Source organism: Mobula hypostoma, chromosome 2 (assembly GCF_963921235.1).
Source record: "Mobula hypostoma chromosome 2, sMobHyp1.1, whole genome shotgun sequence".
In the NCBI taxonomy this organism is placed as follows: domain Eukaryota; kingdom Metazoa; phylum Chordata; class Chondrichthyes; order Myliobatiformes; family Myliobatidae; genus Mobula; species Mobula hypostoma.
The window spans coordinates 237,910,964-237,929,136 of NC_086098.1; the positions used below are offsets into that span (position 1 = coordinate 237,910,964).

The 18,173-nt window shown below is 43.5% G+C and overlaps 2 protein-coding genes across 2 annotated transcripts in view; both read right to left on the reverse strand.

Moving 5' to 3' along the window:
• Positions 1-18,173, reverse strand: part of LOC134357996 (uncharacterized) — a 164,038-nt gene that overhangs the window by 107,708 nt on the left and 38,157 nt on the right. Inside the window, exons 4-6 of the mRNA XM_063069850.1 lie at positions 16,071-16,219; positions 15,610-15,963; positions 13,777-14,101 (exon numbers count right to left, since the gene is read on the reverse strand). Coding sequence (XP_062925920.1) covers positions 13,777-14,101; positions 15,610-15,963; positions 16,071-16,219 — 828 coding nt within the window. The remainder of the gene's footprint in view (positions 1-13,776; positions 14,102-15,609; positions 15,964-16,070; positions 16,220-18,173) is intronic.
• Positions 13,469-16,201, reverse strand: LOC134337304 (immunoglobulin lambda-1 light chain-like). The gene is made up of 3 exons (XM_063032202.1): positions 16,071-16,201; positions 15,610-15,963; positions 13,469-14,101 (listed from the first exon to the last, which is right to left on the reverse strand). The coding sequence occupies exons 1-3, from the start codon at positions 16,168-16,170 to the stop codon at positions 13,773-13,775; spliced, it is 783 nt and encodes a 260-aa protein (XP_062888272.1). The 5' UTR covers positions 16,171-16,201; the 3' UTR covers positions 13,469-13,772.

An 18,173-nucleotide genomic window follows, 5' to 3' on the forward strand; every position in this document is an offset into this window, starting at 1 on the left:
AAGAGATGTTGCTGTCAATGCGTAGTGACTGGGTTCTGCCAGTAAGGAAATCCAGGATCCAGTTGTGCAAGGAGGTGTAGAGGCCTAGATCTTGGTTTATTGATCCGCCTCGAGGGGCTAATAGCTAAATCCGGGAGAATGATGAGTGTTTGATGGCTATTGGCTTGTACTCACCCATTTGTTAGGTTTCGATATATTTCCCTTACATGTAATAAATTTAATTAAAACAGCGATACAGACATTTATATCTTAATTTTATCATATTAGCCCACCAAATCTACTCGGCCTTCTGGTGGCGTCGTTCTTCATTTCAGATATTTTTTCCTCCAAAATAGGCAACACCATTCTGGAGATCAACAACGCCGACTGCAATCCGCAGTTCCCCTCTATACTACATCTGTGTTTGAGAGCTTGTCTATATCCCTCTCTATCCCTCTGTACACCCCTGCTTTTGTCTGTTTCTCTACCTCACTCTATATCTGTGGCTGTGTCTTCCCGTCTGCTGTATGACTGCCTGTATGTCATTATCTCTCTCTCCTTCTCACCATCCCCCTTTCCGTCTACCCATCCATTCTGTGTCTGCGTCTGCCTCTATCCGTCTCCCTCTCTCACCTATTTCTCCTATCTTTATCTCCCTTTCTCTCGCCTCACTCTACCTCTCCTCTCACTATGTCCCGAGATCCTATGCTGATTAATGCCATCTCCTGATCCTGCTCCATGACCGTTGTTGGATATACTGTTATGTGTGTGGTTACACCTGTTTTATCGTTTGGCACTTCACTGTCTGGTTCTTTGTGCTAACCCATCTCTGTTGTGAATCCCGCAGGTAACTTCTGACCCGAGCAAGATGAGATGAGGTGAGACATCCGACAACCACGGTGATCATCTTGCACAGGCTCCGTGTATGAACACAGATTCTCCAAGATGTTAACTGTCAAGTTGCCCCATCTATTAACCAATCACCAAGTTCCCAGTGTAAGTGCAAGGAAACTGGTATCTTCTCTAAGTATCCTGTACACAGGGAGTTACCTCACACACTGATATCAATACGTGAAACCAAGTAGATCAAGCTAAGGACTACAATCTGTAAAGGAGGGAAGGCGAAAGGTCAAGTACTAACAAATAGGACGACAGCAGATGGGTTCTGTATGATCAGCATATACGTTGTGGGCTGCAGGGCCTGTTATGTGCTCGTTGACTTCAAAGCATGTTTGCATACAATCACATACATACAACAGATATTTCTGGGATTCACTTTACTTGTGAATAACAAAAAAAAACAGAGAAATCGATCACCACAAATAATTATTAATCCTGGGCATATTCCAGTGTTCTGTGTCTGTCACGCCCCACTGAACAGCCTTCATTCTGACGGGTGTTAGTTCGTTCAATTCTGGGAGTTTAAGTTTCAGCCTTGAACAATTTGGTTTAAGTTGTATTGGGGGAAGGCCACGCCGTGGGAGGGGAGGTGCTGAGGGAAGGGCACAATATGGTCGCAGAGAGTAAGGAGTGCTGCAGTATGGAACTTGTGATGTTTTGAATTATCTTCTAATCAGCCTCCCATCGACCTGTTCTAGGGATAAGATTGAGCACAATATTTATCCTTCAATCACCACGACAACACTAAGCAGACACTTTTCTATCTGTGGCATCCTGTGCATAAATTAGCCGATCTCATATCGTAGCGTTTCCTCGTCTGTAGGGACTGAGGCTTCAAAGATTCCCGGTGCGAGGAGCTGAGGAAATTTTGGGCCACGCTAACCGTTTGTTCTCCGCGCTGCCACCCCATCCACGTCTGCAGGTTTTCCGAGAGGATTGCATGGTGAGCGGCTACCGTAACCCACAGAGCTCAACCACGGACTGTCTCCTAGCACGTTCCATATGACTAACAAGATCTATCTCCTCCCCAGTTTGGTACGCGTTGGAGCCAAACATGGCAACGGGGAAGAAGTTGCTGGCAGCAAAAGCTCAGAGACTCTTCGGCCCCTCGGCTCCGTGCTTGTGTTCACTGCTCCACTCACGCTGGATCCAACCTGAAATAAGTAGGTTAGCAAATTTTGAAGAAAACGCAACCTGCCTGCAAAGAGGCGGTGGAATAGGTGAATGCTTGATGGTTCAGTACAACGTAGCATGGTGTTTAGAATGAAAAGTGATTTGTTATTGAACTGGAATATGCTCGAAATTTTCACGAAACTTCCAGTCTCCCCGATGGCCCCATCTGTGCCAGGTTCATCGAGATGTAGCTCCTTACAGACCGTGATATGGAACTGGAGCTGCACCTTCTTGCTTGCTAGTAAAATTGAAGCAGTGATAGACTGAAGCTGCGGGGAGGTAGTTACCCCAAGAGTACAGGAGAAAGATAAATGAGTGATTGTCACAAGGGGGAAGGGAGAATGTCAGAAAGAGGACAGCACCCCTGTGGCAGTCCCAATATATAATACGTACTCCAATTTGAAAACTGTTGAGGGGGGGACGGCCTACCTGTGAGAAACAACAGCGGCCATGCCTCTGGCGCTCTGTGTGGACCCGTGGCTCAGAAGGGTAGGTAACCGAGGAGGATGGCAACAGTAATACGGGACTCCATGGTCAGGAGGACAGATAGGCGATACTGAGACGCGAAAATGAAACATGGGTGGTGGTTTGCCTCGCAGGTGCCAGGGTCCAAGATGATTCTGGACGTATCCGTAATATCCTGAGAAGCGAGTGTGAGCAGCCAGAATTACGGTACATTTTTTTTTATCTGCATTAAGGTTTTTTTATACTTTATTTTCAAAAGTTTCAAAAAACAACAATGCAATCAACAAGACCATACCAACTCAGACATGCATAAAAATGAAATAAGTAAAAAAAAAAGAAAGAAAGAGACATAACATTAGAGGGATGCCTATTGTACAAAGTGCTCAAAAATACTAAATATTGAATCTCAAATGAGGGCCGTCAGAAATCAGCTGGAGGGAAATTGCTCATCCACCCCCGGACTCGTCCAGGTAGGCAAGAAATTGATCCCTGTTGCCGAACTTTTTTAATTGAATTTGTTCTCAGGAACTTAAGTTTCTCCATCTGTATGACTGAGATCATATCAGCTATCCATCTCCGAAAAGAAGGGGGAGAAGGTGATTTCCATTCCCTCAAGATAAGTCTTTTGGCAACAATCATCCCCAGCATCAGAGACTGTGGTATGGCTGCAGGGAAACAAATGGTAGATTGCGAGCAGCCAAATATAGAGAGACCAGCTTCCAGGGGAAGTATCTTTCATAGACCTTTGAGTTCAAGTCGAATATTTTGGACCAAAATCTAAGCAGTGATGGGCAAAACCAAAAGGTGTATGACAACGTGGCTTCCGTTCCTTGGCATCTATCACACATTGGCGAGACAGATGGTATATATTTGTGCCCCTCTACAACGACTACACGCGTTTTTTTTTGTTCGAAGTAGTTAAAGATCACTTTACTTATCTTGGCTTGACACTCCCCAAAGATCCTAAATTAATATTCAAATTAAACTTCGCGGAGTTTATTTCAAAACTTAAACAGAATATTGAAAGTTGGAAAACCCTACCTCTGTCCATGATTGGTCGTATAAATTCAATTAAAATGGTTTCCATTCCAAGGTTTCTTTATCTTTGTCAAAATATCCCCATTCTTCCGACATCAGCTTTCTTTAATAAATTGGACTCCATAATATTGTCTTATATCTGGAATTATAAGAATCACAGGATTTCGAAAATTCATTAACAAAAGCCCAAGTCTGAACGAGGGCTGGGATTACCTGTATTTAGACACTATTATTGGCATGTCAATGCTAGGGCTTTAATGATTTAGCAACAGGGGGCTCAGGATAACCTAGCCCCTGGGGCTCCCTTGTGACTATGTATGGAGTTTAACTCTGTTGTCAATTCCTCCTTGCCAGCCATGCTGTTCTCTAAGTTAGGGAAGCCTGGCACTTCAAAAAGTTTGAGTTCTGTTTTGAAAAATTCCATCAGAATTCTAAATCAGATTAGGAGCATTCTGAGTTTACCAGAGACCTCTGTACAAACACCAATCTGTTTCAATCACTCCTTTCTACCCTCATGGTCAGATAAAATCTACCATGCTTGGAGGGAGAAGGGTCTAGTTTCTACTGAAGACCTGTACATAGAGGGACGGTTTGCAACATTTAGTCTGCTGAAAGAGAAATTTGAGCTGCCTCGTTCACACCTCTTTCGTCACTTACAAATTAGACACTACATTCAATCGAAGATTTGTAATTTTGAAATCCTTCCAGGGAAACGTATGTTTTTTTGATATTTTAAAGAACCCTCCTGACTCCAGGCGCCTCGTTTCTAACTCTGTACGTTTGTTTGATAATTGCACTGTTGCATCTACTGTGAAGATTAGAGACGCCTGGATAGAGGAGTTGGGCATTGAATTATCTGAAACTGCCTAGGATAAGTGTTTGTCAATGATACAGGCTTGCTCTGTTAGCAGCAGGCATCAAATGATCCTGCTTAAAGTTGTCCACCGTCTCCATTACTCTAAACTTAGATTGGACGGAACTTACCCTTCTGTCTCGCCAATATGTGATAGATGCCAAGGGACTGGTACATATTATTAAACGTTAAAAAAAAACAGGTAAAGCTAGAGATCTAGATTATAAGGCCAGCAGGAAGGAGCTGAAGAATGAAATTAGGACAGCCTTGGTGAGCAGGATTAAGGAAACCCCAAGGCATTCTACAACTATGTTAAGAGCAAAAGGATAAGCTGTGAGAGAATAGGACCAATAAAGTTTGACAGTGGAAAAGTGTTTACGGAACCGGAGGAGATAGCGGAGGTGCTTAATTAATACTTTGCCCCAGTACTCACTACAGAAAAGGATCTTGGAGATTGCAGGGATAACTTACAACGGACTGAAAAGCTTGAACATATGGACATTAAGAAAGAGGATGTGTCGGACCCTTTGGAAAGCGTCAAGTTGGATAAGTCACTGGGACCGGACGAGATTTACCCCAGGCTACTGTGGGAGACGAGGGAAGAGATTGCTGATCCTCTGCCATTGACCTTTACATCATCAGTAGGTACGTGAGAGATTCCGGAGGATTGGAGGATTGCAGATATTTTTTCCTTATTCAGGAAAGCGAGTAGAGAAAGCCCAGGAAATTATAGACTGGTGACCCTTACTTCAGCGGTTGGCAAATTGGTGGAGAAGATCGTGAGAGGCAGGATTTACGAACATTTAGAGAGGTATAATATGATTGGGAATAGTCAGCATTGCTTTGTCAAAGACAGGTCGTGCCTTACGAGTCTAATTGAATATTATGATGATGTGATTAAACTCATTGATAAACGTAGAGCAGTAGATTTAGTGCATATGGATTTCAGCAAGACATTTGATAAGACATGTAGGGCTTATTAAAAAAGTAAGGAGGCATGGGATCTAAAGGAACGTTGCTTTGTGGATCCAGAATTGGCTTGTTCACAGAAGGCAAAGAGTAGTTGTAGATTGTTCACATTCTGCATGGAGGTCGGTGACCAGTGGTGTGCCTCAAGGATCTGTGCTGGGACCCCTCCTCTTTGTGATTTTATAAATGAGCTGGATAAGGAAGGGGAGGGATGGGTAAGTCAATGTGCTGATGACACAAAGGTTGAGGGTGTAGTGGATAGTGTGGGGGCTGTCAGAGGTGACAGCGGGACATCGATAAGATGGAAAACTGGGCTGGGAAGTGGCAGATGGAGTTCAACCCAGATTGTGTGACGTGGTTCAATTTGGTAGGTCAAATATGATGGCAGAATAGATTATTAATGGTAAGACTCTTGGCTGTGTGGAGGATCAGAGGGATCTCGGGGTCCGAGTCCATAGGACACTCAAGGGTGCTGCGCAGGTTGACTGTGTGGTCCGGAAAGCATACGGTGCATTGGACTTCATCAACCGTGGGATTGAGTTTAAGAGTCGTGAGGTCATGTTACAGCTTTGCGGGACCCTGGTCAGACCCTACTTGGAGTACTGTGCTTAGTTCTGGTCACGTCACTACAGGAAGTATGTGGAAACTATAGAAAGTGTGCAGAGGAGATTTACAAGGATGTTGCTGGATTGGGGAGCATGACCTATGAGAATTGGTTGAGCGAACTCGCCCTTTTCTCCTTCGACCGACGGAGGATGAGAGGTGCCTTATGGAAGTGTGTAAGATAATGAGATGCTTTGATCGTTTGGAGAAACTGAGGCTTTTTCCCAGGGTTGAGATGGCTAACACGAGAGGGCGCAGTCTTAAGGTGTTTGGAAGTAGGTACAAAAGAGATGTCAGGGCATTTTTCTTTTACGTATAGGGTGGTGAGGGTATGGAATGAAATGCAGGTGACTGTAGTAGAGGCGGATATGATAGGGTCTTTTAAGAGACTCCTGGAAAAGTACATGGAGCTTAGAAAAATAGAGGGTTCTGGGTAACCCTAGGTAATTACTAAAATAAGTACATGTTCGGCCTCTGAGGCCATCTTGAAGACTGATTGCAGCACTTTATAACCCTTATTGGACTGTATTCCTTGGAGTTTAGAAGAATGAGGGGAGACCTCATAGAAATATTTCGAATGTTAAAAGGCATGGACAGAGTGGATGTGGCAAAGTTGTTTCCCTTTATGGGGGAGTCTAGTACGAGAGGGCATGACTTAAGGATTGAAGGGCGCCCTTTCAGAACAGAAATGCGAAGAAATTTTTGTAGTCAGAGAATGGTGAATCTGTGGAATTTGTTGCCATGGGCAGCAGTGGAGGCCAAGTCATTGGGTGTATTTAAGGCAGAGATTGATAGATATCTGAGTAGCCAGGGCATCAAAGGTTATGGTGAGAGAGCAGGGGAGTGGGACTAAATAGGAGAAAATGGGTCAGCTCATGATAAAATGGCGGAGCAGACTCGATGGGCCGAATGGCCTACTTCTGTTCCTTTGTCTTATGGTCTTATGGTCTTATTGGCTTAAATATATTTACCTTCGCTTACGGCTTGAAGTTCAAGCTCAGGTTCATAGTCACTCAATCAAACGAACTACAGTTCCACTGGGCCAAGGTACACAATAAGTGCACAGAATTCACAAACAACACAGAAAATAATATTACCACCATTAACTTAACACACAATGACATATATTCCAGAAAATTAATATTCATCATAAGGTGCACTTACGACACAAGTCGGAAAGTGAGCTGCATAACACTATTGATCCTCCAGAGGAGATGAGACCTGTGTTGTGGCAGAGAGTTCAGCAGTCTTATGTCCTGAAGGAAGAAGTTATTCCCCATCCGAATAGACCTTGTCCTAATGCTGTGGTACTTCCTGTCTTATGGTGTGGGAGGGGGTCAAAGATGCGTTGTCGGAAAGCGCACCTCACCATTCTTTTCGATGTTGAATCTGTTTACAGACTGCATTCCGATGTATGGCTGGTTCCCATCGCCACCATATTATTAGTACTCACCTTTCCAGTGGGCAGACTTAAGGTTTTACACCAAGTATTATTTATAATTCAGGAAACCATAATGTTTAAATGTTTATTGCAAATGTGCATGTGTATTTCAGGCGCTTTTTAATAAAGGCTATGAAAATTTTCATGACATTTTCCAGTTCCAGTTATCTACAATACCCACATGCCAGTTATAGAGTTTAAGGGGCTGCCAGGACGCTGGAGCAGGGATTCAATCGCAGACCCAGTACTGTGCACACAGTGATATTAATTGAGTAACAAATCCCGAGGTGCAAACAAAGTCGGCGTCAAAGTTCAGGCAGACATCAAAACATCCAGAGAAATCCAAAAACCAGAATCGTGAAACAGGCAGAGTCGATTTTCAGACGTACAGAGTACAGCACCAATGCTGGAACGGCTCAGGAAAATTCACTAGGACAATCTCACAACAAACAGGTGAAAACACAGGACTGAAATACACTGAGCAATAAACAGAGAGGCAGATGAGAGGTGGAGCACAATGAGACGGAAGTGGCAGCAAAACAGGTAATAATGAGAAACAGGTGAGAGGCGGAGACCTCAGCAATACAAGGGCCGGAGTAGAGAAGGAACGGGGGAAGGGGCACATGGCGCATGAAAACAAACAAGAGCACATGGCAATACCCAACTACAGACTGAGGGCAAGGGAGAAAACACACAAAAAGACAAAGTTGTGCTGGAGCTACTGACAGGTGCCTCATCCTCCAGGTTCTCTGGTTTTCTTCCACAGTCAAGAGAGGTACCAGTTAGTAGGTTAGCTAGTTCTTGTATATTATCCTGTGGTGCCGGCTGGTGGAGCAATGACATCAGCGCCGGACTCTGGAACGGAGGTTCCGGGTTCGTAGCCAGTCGAGGCCGCTCCCGAGTACGCTTTCCATCCGTGCCGACTGAGTGTCAAGATCGTAATAAATGGAAAAATAGTGCGAAATATCTGTGTGCGGGCGTGCGGAGTGGCGCGCCAAACAGTCTCTCTCTCTCTCTCTCTCTCCGTCCGCGACTTGAAGAGGCATGAAAAAGACAGAGAGAGAGAGAGACAGAGAGAGAGAGAGACTGTGTGGCGCTTGGGTCAAAACAGTGGGTTGTTGGACGGCATAAAGAGCCTGTTACGCACTGTATCTCTGAATGAATGAGTGAGTGAGTGAGTAAGTAAGTAAGTAAGTAAGTAAGTAAATAAATAAATAAATAGATAGATAGATAGATAGATAGATAGATAGATAGATAGATAGATAGATAGATAGATAAATAGATAAATAGATAGATAGATAAATAGATAAATAAATAGATAGATAAATAGATAAATAAATAGATAGATAAATAGATAAATAAATAGATAAATAGATAAATAGATAAATAAATAAATAAATAAATAGATAAATAGATAAATAGATAGATAAATAAATAAATAGTTAGCTACACATATAGACAGACAGTCAGATAAATAGATATAAAGACAGATAGATAGGCAAATGCATAAATACCAAATAAATACCTGTTGTCGCCGAAATCGTGGCGGCACTTACGGTCTGTCCCCAGCAAAATTCTTACTGATTCGATTTGACGCAAATTGCGCTGTATGTTTGTTTCTGCGTATGCCAAATAAAGCCAATGTTTTATAATATATAATGCATTCTATTTATGTACATTGATTTTTCTGCTTTTAGTGTTTTATAATGCGCTTGACTGTCCCAGTATTTTCAAAGCAGTTTTAAAACGTTAAAAATATTAATTATTCCAGTAAACCAAGTGTGGGCGTCATTTGCCCGATTGTTCAATGGATTTCCATCTTATGGACAGGATTTATTTTCTCTAATGTCGCGCACGTTGATCTATATAGTCCATAAACAGAGTGATTATCACGGTCCAGGGACAGGTTGACACAACCCAACCAACATAAAAACTCCATTAATAACAAAGTGAGATTTTTACACCAAATTCTTGAAACAAAAAAAAAACAGCAGGTCAGGCAACCGTAAGTAATTTGTGTGAAATGTATTGAATTTGTTGTGTGTGCGTAGAGCTAACACTTGCAGCCGTCTTATCAGTCACACCCTCTATAAATACCACGTTATTGGTCAGACAAGATATAAGTTTAAAATAATTAAACGGATCTCTCTAGTCATAGAACCATAGAAACTACAGCACAGAAACAGGCCTTTTGGCCCTTCTTGGCTGTGCCGAACCATTTTCTGCCTAGTCCCACTGACCTGCACACGGACCATATCCCTCCATACACCTCCCATCCATGTATCTGTCCAATTTATTCTTAAATGTTAAAACAGAACCCGCATTTACCACCTCGTCTGGCAGCTCATTCCATACTCCCACCACTCTCTGTGTGAAGAAGCCCCCCCTCCTAATGTTCCCTTTAATCTTTTCCCCCCTCACCCTTAACCCATGTCCTCTGGTTTTTTTCTCCCCTTGCCTCAGTGGAAAAAGCCTGCTTGCATTCACTCTATCTATACCCATCATAATTTTATATACCTCTATCAAATCTGCCCTCGTTCTTCTACGCTCCAGGGAATAAAGTCCTAACCTATTCAACCTTTCTCTGTAACTGAGTTTCTCAAGTCCCGGCAACATCCTTGTAAACCTTCTCTGCACTCTTTCAACCTTATTTATATCCTTCCTGTAATTTGGTGACCAAAACTGAACACAATACTCCAGATTCGGCCTCACCAATGCCTTATAAAACCTCGTCATTACATTCCAGCTCTTATACTCAATATTTCGATTAATAAAGGCCAATGTACCAAAAGCTCTCTTTACGACCCTATCTACCTGTGACGACACTTTTAGGGAATTTTGTATCTGTATTCCCAGATTCCTCTGTTCCACTGCACTCCTCAGTGCCTTACCATTAACCCTGTATGTTCTACCTTGGTTTGTCCTTCCAACGTGCAATACCTCACACTTGTCAGTATTAAACTCCATCTGCCATTTTTCAGCCCATTTTCCCAGCTGGTCCAAGTCCCTCTGCAGGTTCTGAAAACCTTCCTCACTGTCTACTACACCTCCAATCTTTGTATCATCAGCAAACTTGCTGATCCAATTTACCACATTATCATCCAGATCATTGATATAGATGACAAATAACAATGGATCCAGCACTGATCCCTGTGACACACCACTAGTCACAGGCCTCCACTCAGAGAAGTAATTCTCTACCACCACTCTCTGGCTTCTTCGATCGAGCCAATGTCTAATCCAATTTACCACCTCTCCATGTATACCTAGCGACTGAATTTTCCTAACTAACCTCCCATGCGGGACCTTGTCAAAGGCCTTACTGAAGTCCATGTAGACAATATCCGCTGCTCATCCACTTTCCTGGTAACCTCCTCGAAAAACTCCAACAGATTGGTCAAACATGACCTACCGCGCACAAAGCCATGTTGACTCTCCCTAGTAAGCCCCTGTCTATCCAAATGCTTGTAGATTCTATCTCTTAGTACTTCCTCCAATAACTTACCTACTACTGACGTTAAACTCACCGGCCTATAATTTCCCGGATTACTTTTCGATCCTTTTTTAAACAACGGAATAACATGAGCCACTCTCCAATCCTCTGGCACTTCACCCGTAGACAGCAACATTTTAAATATTTCTGCCAGGGCCCCCGCAATTTCAACACTAGTCTCCTTCAGGGTCCGAGGGAACACTCTGTCAGGTCCCAGGGATTTATCCACTTTAATTTTCCTCAAGACAGCAAGCACCTCCTCCTTTTCAATCTGTACAATTTCCATGGTCTCACTACTTGATTCCCTCAATTCCATAGATTTCATGCTAGCTTCCTTAGTAAATACAAACGCAAAAACCTATTTAAGATCTCCCCCATTTCCTTTGTTTCCACCCAAAGCCGACCACTCTGATCTTCAAGAGGACCAATTTTATCCCTTACAATCCTTTTGCTCTTAATATACTTGTAAAAGCTCTTTGGATTATCCTTCACTTTGACTGCCAATGCAACCTCGTGTCTTCTTTTTCCCCTCCTGATTTCTTACTTAAGTATTTTCTTGCACTTCTTATACTCCTCAAGCACCTGATTTACCCCCTGTTTCCTATACATTTCATACAACTCGCTCTTCTTCTTTATCAGAGTTGCAATATCCCTTGAGAACCAAGGTTCCTTATTCCTATTCAATTTGCCTTTAATCCTGACAGGAACATACAAACTCTGTACTCTCAAAATTTCCCCTTTGAAATCTTCCCACCTACCAATCACATCTTTGCCAGAGAACAACCTGTCCCAATCCACGCTTTTTAGATACTTTCTCATTTCTTCAAATTTGGCCTTCTTCCAGTTCAGAATCTCAACCCTAGGACCAGATCTATCTTTGTCCATGATCAAATTGAAACTAATGGTGTTATGATCACTGGAACCAAAGTGCTCCCCTACACAGACTTCTGTCACTTGACCTAATTCGTTTCCTAACAGGAGATCCAATATTGCAGCACCTCTAGTTGGTCCCTCTATATACTGATTTAGAAAACTTTCCTGAACACATTTTACAAACTCTAAACCATCTATACCCCTAACAGTATGGGAGTCGCAATCAATGCATGGAAAATTAAAATCCCCTACCACCACAACTTTATGTTTCCTGCAATTGCTTGCTATCTCTCTGCGGATTTGCTCTTCCAAGTCTCGTTGACTATTGGGTGGTCTGTAATACAATCCCACTAATGTGGCCATACCTTTCCTGTTTCTCAGCTCCACCCATAAGGACTCAGTGGACAAGCCCTCTAATCTGTCCTGCCTGAGCACTGCTGTAATATTTTCCCTAACAAGCAATGCTGCTCCCCCACCTTTCATTCCTCGGTCACATCTGAAACATCGGAACCCTGGAATATTAAGCTGCCAGTCCTGCCCCTCCTGTAGCCAAGTTTCACTAATTGCTACAAAATCATAATTCCACGTGTCAATCCACGCCCTCAACTCATCCGCCTTCCCCGCAATACTCCTAGCATTGTAATATATACACCTCAGTAGATTTGTAACACCACTCACAACCTTTCTTCAGCGGATTTGCTTAAACTTTCAATATCATTTATTTTCACCCCAGCCACACTGTCAGCTCTGGCACTCTGTCATCTCACACTTGTTTCGCTCTTCAGCAACTCTCTCCCATCTGACAATTACAGTCTTAGATCTCGCATTACAAGTTTCAGGAAGAGTTCAACCATCAGGCCCCTGAATCAAAGTGAATGACTTTAATCACCACATCTCTGAACTGATTCCAAGATCAATAGACGTACTTTCAAACTCATGTTCTCAGTATTATTTATGTATTTATCCATTATCCCTTTATCTGTTTGTTTGTTTATTTATTTATGATTGATTGGATATAATTGATTTATCTACTTATGGGTGCTTTGTTTAATTATTTGTCTATTTTTCTATCTATCCATTTTTTGATTTGCGGTTATTGGTCTTTGTGCGTCTCAGACTTTGTGTGTAGTTTTTCATTATTCTACTGTGAATATCAGTAAGAACATGAAACTCAGGGTCGCATATGAAGACGTATACAGACTTTGATAACAAATTTACCTTAAACTTTGAAGATAACTATGAGTTACAGAAGCTAGTGTGCGGGTGTGGCGGGTGGTGACGGTGGTGTCAGGGCGGGAAGTCAGGCCGATCGCCTTCATTCAGGAACTAACGGAATCGATGGAGAGAATGGTCACGTCACGGGGAAACGTCCCTACAGTGTAACACTCCCAGAGGTAAGACGTTGGCCGAAAGACAGTGAGAATGTTGATCTCCCTCCCACAAGGATAGATATAAACGAAGAGCAGAAGTGCAGGACGACGAGGAATACAAGGCTCCGGTGATGAGTGCCGACGGACGAAGCACGCTCAGGACACAGAGAGGAGAGAATCGGAATACGTTGTGTGACTGGATTTAACTGCAATTCTGATTGAGGCTGCGAGACGACACGTTATCCACGACCATTCCACCCAACCTACTGCCAGCAGCCGAGTAAAGACAAGACACGATAAATCTACCGCTGTTTCCTCGTTTATTTAGAGTTGTGTTACACAAGTTCAAATCACAGCACGGGAGATCGCTCCTGGGACTACACATAGCGGTAGTTCAGACACAGCCCAGTGGCAACAATTCTACACAGAATTATCAGTCGCAAAAGATGGATTATGATTGCCAACTGTTCTGAAATTATTAAACATTCTGATTGTTTCCATAAGCGAACATTACTATACAATTACATTGCAATGGGCGGCTGCACAGACACAATGATTGCTTCACTGCATTAAACAAAAACAAACAATCCGCGTGTGCTGCCAGCCGGCACACTCTCACTGTGCACAGGCGGACGAAGAGATGGTGTTGCGCAGCGGCGAGCTCAGCGAGCTGTGGCTCACGCTGCAGGAATAACTCGAGCCCTTGTTCCAGGCAGCGGTGGTTAGCCGCAGGTAACTGCTCAGCCTGTAAGTCTGATCGGTGTCCAGGGAGACAGCGCCTGTTGTCACCCCGCTCTCCGTCTCGACTCCATCCACGCTCCAGCGCAGTGCTACCAAGCCCGGCTTAAAACCACTCACCAGACAGGAGAGAGTGGCCGAACCCGTGCCGGTCTCCTCCGGAGAGGGAGGGAGCAGAAGAACTGAGGGCTCCCGGGAATCGCTACCTGTGTGAGAGAGGAGACGAAGGGGAATAGAAACAATATTACTTCATAGACTGTTCAAAGATACAAACACGAGGGTCGAAATTAACACAGTCATTGGGACACAGTAAACGGCACATTTGACCCCTCGGGTTCAAAGCTTTGAATGAAGAGTTGCCCAGATTATTTGCAGCCTTGCGTGGCTACGACATGGTATCATTTATTTAAAAAAAAATGTTTCTGAATCCACTCTGCTCCCGGCACTGCATTGTGTTAAAAGATAACTTCAACACTACTCAATCTCTTTGCTGATTGCCCACACCGTGCACATATGATTGGTCCCTTTAGTGAGACCAGTTCCTTATTGTTCTCCAATAACTTCCCAAATCTTGAACTCTTAGGACAATAATTGAAAATATTACACCTTCAGTTGGGATGTCCCGAGTTCCGGAAGCTCAATCGATATCTAAGACTCAGTACCCAGTGACTGAGAAGAAAATGACGGGAAAAAGAGCAGGTCTGTGTACCGGTGAGAAGCGGGAAGTGGCGAAACTACTCGTTCAGACCCACATTGCATTCCGAACCCCTAGTAACCCGGTCTATTACCTCTCGACTCTGTGACCAGCCTGTTTTCTACCCAGCACCTTCCCCTAGAGTGTATTATTTTTAAAGTAGGATGTTCTTCTCTTGTGTTTTCTACAATCACAATGCCACGGTTCTTAACAACACACTGTCAATTGCGTTAACTTGAAGTGGTGAACATCTTGCTCTGTGGTGCAGGATTTACCGCACCCAGAAAAATTATGGAATATTCGCTACAAATATGTTCTCAGAGGTGGTGAATGAAGAGGGAAGGGTAGATGTCATGCTTGTGGTAGCGACCATTTCCCCAAATAAGTGTGAACATTATTCAAGACCGTACGGGAGATAGCGATAAGATGGACAGTCAATATTTTTTCCCCGAGGGCAGAAATCTAAGCCAAGAGGAGGAAAATTTAAAGGAGAAATTCGGTGAATGTTTACTTTTTATAGAGAGTGATGGGTGCATGAGGTGGAGGTGGCAGATACGAGCGGGATGTTCAAAATAGCTGTTGGACGAACACATGAGTGTGCTGAGAATGGAGGGATATGGAGTATGTGTAGACAGCAGGGATGGGTTTAATTTGACATCAAAGAGGGGCCGCTGCAATTAGACAATTAAATGGTTTTCTCGTACCATAAGATGGACGATTGACCTCACAATCTCCTTCCTTATGATCTTGCAACTTATCTACCTGCACTACATTTCCTGTGTGGCTGGTCCATTTTATTCTGCGTTAAACTGTGTTCAACTCAATGCACTGCTATCACGTGATCTTTATGGACAGTATGCAAGAATAGCTGAACGGCCTCTCTGCCGGACTGAGACTGGTGGAACCTCCCACAATGCAGAAATATGACAAGCCTTAACCTGGAGGGTGTTTTATCCAGTTGTGGGGAATGAGATTGGCTGTAATAGGAATTGCTTGTAACATAATGAGGGAGTCACTTACTCTTGATATCTAGGATGGTGCCTGGACCGAGGATAACTCCATTATCCCACACTCCACAGTAATAGACAGCGGAATCCCGGGGCTCCAACCTGCTGATGGTCAGGATGTGACTGTTCCTGGAGGTGTCTCTGGACGGTTGGAAACGGTCTGTGATCCCTGTACCTCGGTATATGTTATTGCTTGTGGTATGTACTAACACCCACTTCGGTCTCTCCCCGGGAGGCTGTCGGTACCAGTACATGTTGTAACTTCCAACATTACCGTTCTGTATCCGACACTCTAAGCGGACAGTTTGTCCCGCGGAAACAGGTCCCGACATTGGGGTCTGATTGAGCACTGGGGCCGCGTGGATATCTGCAATGAAAAAAACAATAAAACCATGGGTGACTTGGAACAAAATCAAAATCAGGAGTAATCTCAATTTTACCGGATAATCCGGCGGAAACCAATCCGACTCTCACCTGGTAAGTGAACCAGCAAAACCCACAGGAGATGCAGCGCTGGGGACATTCCTCCGGACAGGTGCAGACAGCGAGCGCCCAGAAATTCCGACCGAACCATGCGTTGTTCTGCAAACTTCGGGAACCCCTCCGCTTTCAGAGCCAACAAACTAGGGTCTTCGGGTCCGTTTATTAATTGCGATGTAAATGAGTGGGCGGCGCCAGGGAAAGAACGTGGGCGGAGATTGACTTGCTGACCTTCGGAAACTTTGATTGGCCACCTTGCCGATGTTTGAAACCTTAACCTCAAATTTCAAGATTGTTCCGTCTTCAATTATATCACATATCCAGGCCTGGAGAACTTTGGAGAATACTCAGTCTAAACATACTTTAGACATTGTTTCGTCTGCTTCCCTCTAGAACAGTGGGTGTGGGTGGTTGTGGCACTCGGCCCCTCGTCTCTGCTCAGAATGGCTAATGAGAAAAGAATTTTTCAAGATCACATCAAATTTCTGCAAGGTCTCTATGCCATCCCAAAATTACCTCGACAACACATTGGTTCCTATCTGAGAATATATCATTCCTGCAGAAAGCATGTCGCTGCTTTGCTTATGAGGAATTTTTTTTAATATTCCTTTTATTTTTTATTACAAACAAAAAAACAAAAAACAAACAGCAGATCTACAAAAACTGCGACTTTATCAAAATCTAATTCAATATTGAGCGGCAAAAGCGAGAAAAACATAAAGGCAAAAGTAAACGCACACAGCAGAGGTGTCCCCAACCAAAAAACCTTAGTCCTCACGCAGGAAGAAAGTCCAATACAGGGCCCCACATCCTTTCAAAGATGTTCTCTCTGTCCTCATTACATAGTCTCAGTCTCTCCAAATGTAACGTATTTGCCAGCCCTCTCCGCCACAGAACGTACGTAGACACACAGTCCATTTTCCACATTTGCAGGAGTTACTTCTTAGCAATCACCATGCCAAACAATACAGCCTTTTTTTCAGACTTATTGGCTGAAGATAGAGAGCTTATTGCTCCAAGGATGGCTGTAAGCGGGTCTGGTTCCCATGGCTTCCCATAAGCCTCAGAGAAACAGTGAAAAATAATTTTCCAGTATGCATAAAGTTTACAACATGACCACAGTGAATGTGACAAGTTACTGTTCACAGATTTACATCTATTACAAACTGGTGAAACATCAGGGTTGAAAACGTGCAACTTTTCTTTGGAATAATGAAGAATATGTATTGGTTTAAACTGTCTAAGTCTGTGTCTGTCGTTGATTGAACAATCATGTATACTCTTTAAACACTCATCCCAGACCTCCTCTGTCAGTGCTATACCCAATTCATCCAATTTAGAAAATAAATTTTGTCGCAAAAATGGGTAATTCCCAACCGACAAGTGTTTTTCTCTATCGTCTCAAAAGCAGGCCTGGGCAGAATTCCACTTAACGACGGACATTGGGGTCAGTCATTGTGCAAAGAGGTTGCAATGAAACGCAATCAACGCATCTGGGCATTAGGAGCGCTCCTCTCCGCAGTGAATCTTACGCGTATCATTAGATGGTAATTGGGGATGTTCAGCAATAATTGCACCGGTGATACAAACTGCAGCAGCTGCTGGAATCTGGAGCAACTCTGAAAGAGCTGGAAGGACTGAGCGGGTCAGGCAGCATCTCAGCAGGGAAATAGACAGTCGTGTTTACGTCCGAGAACGTTCGCCTGAAATCCCAGTCATGTAATTTTCCGACAGTGAGATATTGAGGAATGGAACAGGACTCCAAAAATGGTCAGACAAGGCTGGCAGGAGCAAACATCAGTCTGTCTACATTTGCTCCAGCAATGGCCCCTGTCAACAGCAAAGTATATGACCACCAGCCCGTGAGGTTCCATGAGCTTACTTCCCCATCAATATCCGGGGGTGACCACTGAGCAGAAACCACTGGTTTGATTAATTGAGGCTTATAAATTAGACCGTGGTCACAGGCTTGGGATCATAAAATTCAAAGCTGAATATAAATTTAATATCAAAGTGCGGTAAGACATAGCATACTTCCCTGAGTTTCATTAACTTGCGGGCATTCGCAGTAGATATTAAGGAATACAATAGAATCAA

Excerpts from the sequence above, each read along its gene's own strand:
- LOC134337304 (XM_063032202.1), bottom strand. The coding sequence starts at position 16,170 with ATGGTTCGGTCGGAATTTCTGGGCGCTCGCTGTCTGCACCTGTCCGGA. Across the intron at positions 15,964-16,070 it reads TTTGCTGGTTCACTTACCAG|ATATCCACGCGGCCCCAGTG; the intron begins GTGAGAGTCGGA and ends TTTTCATTGCAG. Across the intron at positions 14,102-15,609 it reads CACCATCCTAGATATCAAGA|GTAGCGATTCCCGGGAGCCC; the intron begins GTAAGTGACTCC and ends TCTCTCACACAG.